This window comes from Egretta garzetta, unplaced genomic scaffold, assembly GCF_000687185.1.
Source record: "Egretta garzetta isolate BGI_Z169 unplaced genomic scaffold, ASM68718v1 scaffold45, whole genome shotgun sequence".
Classification (NCBI taxonomy): domain Eukaryota; kingdom Metazoa; phylum Chordata; class Aves; order Pelecaniformes; family Ardeidae; genus Egretta; species Egretta garzetta.
Window position 1 is genome coordinate 10,719,084 of NW_009260028.1, and position 7,472 is coordinate 10,726,555.

General features: G+C 43.2%; 1 protein-coding gene across 2 annotated transcripts in view; it reads left to right on the plus strand.

Annotated features, from left to right (window-relative positions):
- The first annotated feature begins 2,286 nt into the window (after positions 1 to 2,286).
- The window catches only part of LOC104128254 (SH3 domain-binding glutamic acid-rich protein), a 25,689-nt gene continuing 20,503 nt past the window's right edge, over positions 2,287 to 7,472 (plus strand). For both annotated transcript variants that reach the window (XM_035896513.1, XM_035896514.1), the window contains exon 1: positions 2,287 to 2,331. In XM_035896513.1, coding sequence (XP_035752406.1) covers positions 2,287 to 2,331 — 45 coding nt within the window. The remainder of the gene's footprint in view (positions 2,332 to 7,472) is intronic.

The window sequence follows — 7,472 nt, forward strand, 5'->3', positions numbered from 1 at the left end:
CGCCTCCCGCCGCCTCCCGCCGCCTCCCCCCCCTCCCGCCTCCTTCCCTCGCCCCGCACCCTGCAGAGGTGCCCGCGCATTTATTTCCACCCGCTAATTTCTGTACCCCACCGGCATCTTAATGGGAATTTGACAACGCGGCGTGCAGGGAGCGGGTCCCTCTGCGCCACGAGCTGTAGGCCGCGGATCCCGTCGCGATGTGGTGCAGCGGGGTGCGCGCCCCGAGAGCGCACAGGCCAAACGCAACAGGCTCCGAACTCGCGGTTCGGGTTTGCACAAAACGTTTTTTATGCTGAAAAAAAGGGGAAATGGAAGCAGCTGGAGCAAGATTTTTCTTCAAGGCTGGACGAGGCTGGGAATTGTGCCCAAAAGTCCTCACCTGCCAGGCCCTAGGTGTGCAGGAGGCTTTGGGCCGCATCCTAGTTCTACCCTGTGTAGGTCAGGTGTGAAGTAAAGCAGGAGAGAGCATTAATTGGTAATTTCATCTTAGTCCCGACAGCGGTTGTTTGGTGGTGCAAATATTTACCGCTTTGAGTATTAATTATTAGTATTGCTATACTTGCAAGGCTTATTGGTATGCTTTGAAGCCAATGACGACTGCATCCTTTGTACTTCTTCAGAGCACTAGTAACCAAATAAATTAATTTGGAAATGGTATGTTCCAGATGCCCAGTCATTTCTGTTGAATTTGCTGGGCTATATTTACATACAAAATCACCGGCGAAACAAGCACGTGTAATAATTTCTGTCAATAATTTATGCTTTTGCACTAAGGTGGGGTTTTTGTTTGTTTGTTTGTTTTACAGGAAAATACTCTGAAAATACCCTATTCTAACATGCTTTTCTTTTTGCTGGACCTCCTATTGCCTCTCAGAAGAAAGAAATGACAGATGGTGAGCCACAGTAAAGAGTGCAAACTATACTGTTATTTTTAGTTTTCAGTGAGGTTTTTCAGGATCCCTATTCCATACATGGAATACTGCATTTCCACCTTCACATAATGGCTTGCACAGGCAAAAAAACTTAATTTCAAGAGCATCTTTACTATTGTGCATTTGGTCCTACCTAATTAGTCCTGGAAAGAAAGTATTATATCCCATTTTAAGTATTTTTAGGATTGGACACTGCTATATTCAGTCTTAACATTTGAAATGTGTGTAAGCCTAGGCCAGTTTCACCTCTGACATGAGGTCAGCTTTACTGAGCTCAGTGGCATGTTGCTCACTTACAGGAGAAACGAACTTGGCCCTTAAAAACCAAAAGTAATCTGTTACCATTTAACATTCTTAAAATACCTTTCATACTCAGACACCTCCTTAAGCAAATACTTGCTGGCAGCCACTGAATTGTGACCTGGGGTAGAAGGCGACTACCAGATGGAAAAGGACTATCCTGGATAACACAGTAGAATGGGATATTTTTTTACCAAGTATTCTGGACCTTGTCTTACGCCTTGTGCCCTGGCAGTTTTCACTTGTGATGCAAAAAGAAGGAGAAAATACAACAATAGGTTCTGCATACATAGGCTCAGCCAAAGCACCCTCCTCAGTATTAGGAAGTGTACTGACATACTTATTTCGGAGAAGCCACTGACCCTGCAGCGTGGATGATGATCTGAATTCTTTAAAGCTGAGAGCGTTTGTAACCGAGGCTAATTTCAATATGATCTCTGCTATAATTACTTCTGCATCTATTCTCCCCTTGCCCTCCCCTTCCTCCTTCCCCTTTTATAATGCAAAATTTGCAGCTACAACTCCAAAGCCTCTGTGTTGTGGTCAGGGAGAGGGCGCAAGCCCTTTTATGCAGGAGGTAGCTGTGACAGTGCCCGTGCAACATTAACCATTACCCGACAGCTTTGCGATCACCCCAGCACTAAGTCGCCTGCTCCCTGTCCCTTCTCCTTTCTCACTTGTCCCTTCCCCCTCTCCCAAATATTTCTCCAGCCCTGTCTCATTGGTGCACTACTCTCCTTTGCCTTTTTTGGACTGCCACCCTGTCAATCTAATGCAATAAGGCCAGGGGCAGGTGCAAACCCCTTGCTATGGCTCCTCTTACTAACCAATCCTCTACTGGCCCCTCGTCCCAAAATACCTAAGAGCTAGTGGAGTGGGACAACCCGGGACCCCAGGGAGAGGGAGAGGCCAAAGCTGCTCGATTGCTGTGGAGGGGCATCCATTTAGGACCCGGGTTAGCCCAGGAGCTGCCGAACGCTTGGATTCCTCTCGGGACTGTGGTGGCTTGTGGATAGCAGGCGTGCTCTGCTGATTCATTTTCATCACTGTCAACATGGTGATCAAAGTCTTTGTAGCCACATCTTCAGGGTCTACAGCGGTAGGTGTCTCATTTAACATCCTCCTCTTTCTGCTGGGGTCAGGTTGGTGAATTAGCCTAGAAGATCCCAGGCCAGACTGAGTTTGCATGGAGAAAAAACCCCGCTGGATTTCTTCTAGTCTGCATTGCGCACCTTATTCTTGAAAGCTACTCAAGATGTAGAGAATTCCTGTTAAGGCAGGCTTGCTTGCATGTGAGATCTTGCTACAGGTATGACATTTACATATAAATTATCTGACATTTAATAGATTTACTTCTGTTTGAAAAAGTACGTGCAATATATATTCACCCAAGAAGGAAAAAGTGGATATTGTATTTGCACAAAAGCGAAGTTAGATTGTTTACAGTAGAAATTAATGTGTTTGTTTTTAAAAGAGACTTTAGGACACTGCTCCTGCAAAAGAGGAACTCTGTCTAAGCAAGAGTCTGGAGCCAAAGTAAGCTGAGTAAAGTTCTGCAGAAAAAAATTCTTCCCCAGCCCCCTCCCTTTCCCTAGGTTTTGGCTTTTTTTTTTTTTTTGGTTTTCCTTGGTTTTGTTTTGGGGTTTTTTTGGTGTGTATGTCTCTTGAAATGCTATACTGATGATTTTTAGTATTGAGATCTACTGCGGTAGCTGTCAGCATAGTGTATCAGCTGAAGGGACGGGCCTGTGAATAGTAGGGAGGCTGGAAGTCCACGGGAGGTGGGAACCGGGGAAGGACTGTTTCCTTTTATATCCAGTTCCCAGATGAGCTCAGATTGCAGTTTTCTTTTGGCAGTCGCTCACTCCCAGTGACATGGCTAAACAAACTGGCTGGTGCTTGCACATAGCTGTAACTACATCTCTGTCTCTCTGACACCAGCTCCATGTCTTTAAGAAGCTTCCAGAGTTGAAAAGCTCAAAAAAACCACCCCCTGTTCATGGGGCCATCATGTCTAGAAAATGAACCCGGGGTCATTCGCTAAAATGCAACGGCTGAGGAAGTCTGCAGTTCTCTCATCAGCTTGTCTCGCCAGCCTATCGCTAAGCCTGACACTCTAAATTTACTATTGACATTTTAGCATTCCTTTTTTTATAAGAAACCTCAGATGCAAGGAAAAAAAACAGAAGAGGGGGTTGGAAACTGCGGGTTCGGTAATTTGTAATCTAGCAGTTACTGCTCAAGTAGCTTTATAAATTTCCATACGCTGTGTGTTGGTGGTCTTTTCGCTTCTGTTTGCTCTCCTGTTTTGGTCTCCTTCGGCTGACCAAAGAGTCGCCTCTACCTCCTTTGCCACTCACCCATTTTCTGGGGAAAGCTGTGACCATGACTGAAACCCCAGTGCAGACTTCCCGAATGTGTGTGTTGGGGCCAGCATCACCCGGTGTGCCTCAGGCACGAACTGCTGCCGCTCCAGCTGTAGGGTTGGGGCTGTAGTTCAGCAAGGCAGTTGTACGAGTGCTTTGGTTAAACACCGATGTTCAGAAATCACTTACGCGATTCAAACTAAGCGTATCGCATATTTAGCATGAGCTGAACCAAGATCTTTCCTCTGCTGTACACATCCCTTGTATCTCCTCCCATCTAGCAGCTATAACTCCTTTCTTAATGCTGAGCAGCACACAAGCTTTATCCAGCCATTTTGAGCTGTTAAGCATTGGTTTATTACTGCTAAGAAGGGTAGCTAATGCCGGTAAACTGTAATAGATTTTAAGCTCATTAATGCCAGTCTCCACTGTATGTTAGCAGCTCACAAAAGCTGTTAGTGACATCCCAGACCCTGGAAGGATGGGCATGGCATCTTTACGCAGCAGCGTGCCTCTATATTTCCTCTTTTCTGGGGTGTTGGGTGTATGTATAGCTGTAGCAATCTCAGAAGGCGGCATGTGTTCAGATTACTGGTACATCATTGCAATGCCAAGTAAACACAATGTTCAGTTGGAGTAGTTTTCCACATTCACTGATTGAAATGGATGGAAGGTATCCTTCCGATGAACCTTTAATGAGTGCTGGTATAGACAAAATAAAACTCACGCATGCAAGGAGCCAGCACAACCGTCAATATATCACTAAAATCCTATTAAAAACACATTTTCTATCAGCCTTGTACAGTTTTTCCTGAGAAGAATGAATTTAATTCCTAAATAGCTTAAATTGGAAGTCTAAATTGCCCTCGTAGCACTGGTGCTCTCTTCAATGTGGCTGATCGCCATCAAATGCGTGGTGTTCATTTCTAATTTCAAAATAAGATGAGCCCAGCCTCCTCTGGTGTAAATCAGCAGAGAATCACTGGTAAAGAGTGAAAAATGTTTCTATTCTATGTACTACACAGTCACACTACTAATTGCAACTGGTTATTGTGTTAATAAATACTTTCTAAAAGTGAATGCAGTGAACCCAGTAACATTCTGGTGCTCTGGATCAGAGGCTTGGATGATATAATTCACTGTGGGCTCTAGAGCAAATCTGCGGTCTGTATTTTTCCCTCAATGATTTGGAAATGTATTTAAAATAACTTCAGCTTTATTATCTTTCTGCTCCAAACTTAGCTGATATTGAACTATTCATTAAGGCAAGCAGAAGTGGAGACACTTACTTATAGTGCTAAAAAGTACTTGGCTTGAAGCAAGCAATAAAAAAATAAAATAATTTTGTTACTAGCCACAGAGGTGTCTAGACATGGGTAATATCCTGCCAGGTTCTAAGGTACCATGAATCACCAGAGAAAGGGGGCTTGTGGCATACACAGAGGAAGTCTTCCAAAGTCTTGCTTACCGCTGCTCATGGTTAGGGCACCTCTAAAAACCTTTTATTCCCAGCGTTTTTGGTGACATTTTATGAACTTGCCCACCTTTAAACCTTAAGGTCTCAGAAAGACTGGGAAAAATGCAGACTGTTTGAATTACGTCCTCTAAAATACAGGGTAGAGGTTTGTCACCTGTGACTGTGAATCTAGCCAATATATAAACCTGAGCTAAAATTTCAAACCAATTTCAAGTCAAATTAGAGGTTAGAGTGTGATAAATAAGAAAAATTATCAGGAATAGGTTGTCCGTACGGTGTTAGAACCAGAGGCTGCAGCAACTCTGCCTGTTGAAAGGGAAAATGACATCGATGAAATAATATCCTGCTCACCACCACTTTCCAGGGAGTCTATGCCCAAGTAATCTGAATTCTTCCTATGCCATCAGACACAAGTGAGGGCACAAACAAGCTCCTGCAATCTCATCCATTCTGGGAAAAACCTTTGTATGCCCTCTGTCTTATTATGTCCTGGAAGATTTCCCTCTCCGAGTGCTGTTTGCTGGAGAAATTCTTTTGGCTGCCCACCTACCTAGTGCCAGCCACACCATGCTTTATGGTTTCAAACTTAGCATGTGTCCCAGGTCTAAACCCTAGCAATTGTAAACCTGAAGACACAGAACATCTTCTGCGTCATTTGTTCTTATCATAATGAGAAACAACTTGCCTTTTCCTCATGCAGGCATAATTGCATGTCACTTTTTATTTTTCCTCAGCATTCGTTTTTCACACAACCCTCTCCAGATTTTTGCTTTCCACCCTGGTGCTGCCTGAGCTTTCTGCATATTATGAACCTCAGGCTGAAGAAAAACTGTTTCTCCTGGTTTCATTTTAAAAGTTACAGCTACAGCCACGAGCAAGGAGCACAGAATCCATAGCTCAGTTCCCATTATCTCCTCTGAGGCACTGTCTGTCGGGAGCACTAGCTATTCCAGGAGCTGTATCTGCTTCAGTGCCTGTGGCCAAAGAGACAAGCTGACGCTGATATTGCAGCTGACAGCACTTGAGTACACTGGCTTTCAGAGCATGTGGTGAAACTCTTAGTACTGGCTCATGCGGATTTTATTAACCATTTATGCAAACCTTATCCTGCCACTTACTTCCCCCAATGAAGCATCCCTCAAAGCAAGCCTTTCTGCCACCTGAATGTGTTCTGCAAATAACTGTGCAGCTGAATAGCTGTTAAGAAAATTATCTCTGTTTAAAAAGTGAAAATAAGAATATAAATAAGCACCTTTGAGATCTGTCAACTGCATGGCTTTTGAACACTTTGGATTAGTGTTCCCATTCAAAGTGACATACTTTGTTTAGCTCGCCATAAACCTCTGTTGTTGTCATAAAAATGTACAGCATTTTATGTTTCTTATTTTTTATAAGAAAGTGTAGCTGTGTAGAGAGATACTTCCTTATTTAAACAAGAAAAAGAAATTTTATCCTTAATCATGAAACTTCATTCCTCCAATATAATAGGCTATCACTCTACTTCAGCTTTCCAAGTTTATTATGTTATACAAATACATAATCCATGAATTATTTCTCATCTCATTGTCTCTCTCAGACTGATTTACACTAGCGTGGTGTCACTTTACATGCAGTTGTTCAGATGTCTGACTTGTGGGAGCCACAGTTTCGAATCATATGATGGCTCGTATGTAAAAATTACCTTGATACATCATTCTAGCTACCGTCTGTGTAGGACACTAACTTGCTGCATGGAGTAGCGTAACTGGGAGGAGAAGAGAGTCACGTCTGGAATGTGATTGTGCTAGATAGCAATTTAGTTGTCTGTGAGCAAAGAGCAGCGTGACAGAATTTGTACAGATCATTCCAAACAATGCTGCAGTACTTGCAGGGCTGAAGTTTGGCTTCACAGCTCTTAGGAAAGTTAGACATCTACAAAATAGGGAAGTTCTTTAACTGTTGCTTAGGAGTAGCATTCCTTTAATAGAGAAGTATACTCAGCATTACTTGTTCAAAGTAAAGGGAGAAGTTATAAGGTTGATGCCTGCATCCTAGGTGTATACAGCACTAGCATCAAAGGGAATAAGGACCATGACTGTATTTTAGCTGGCACAGAAGCTGTGTATAGCATGCTTTGTTTGTATGTAGTATGTTCTCGGTCCAACTGGAACATCATTCTGTAATGTGGGAAATATTCAAGTGCGGGAGTTAAGCCATACTGGATCTTCATCAAGTTTTCATTCATATTTAATTATGCCTAACACTGAAGAACAGGGACAGAGAGAAAAAATGTGGCTCATGGAAAGTAAATGTCATATGTAATGAGTAGGAAAAAGGAGACTGTTACATGTTGGGGAGAATATGTACATTCTCAGAGCTGGGCAGTATTAGCTTAGGTGTCTGCACAGCACACTCCCA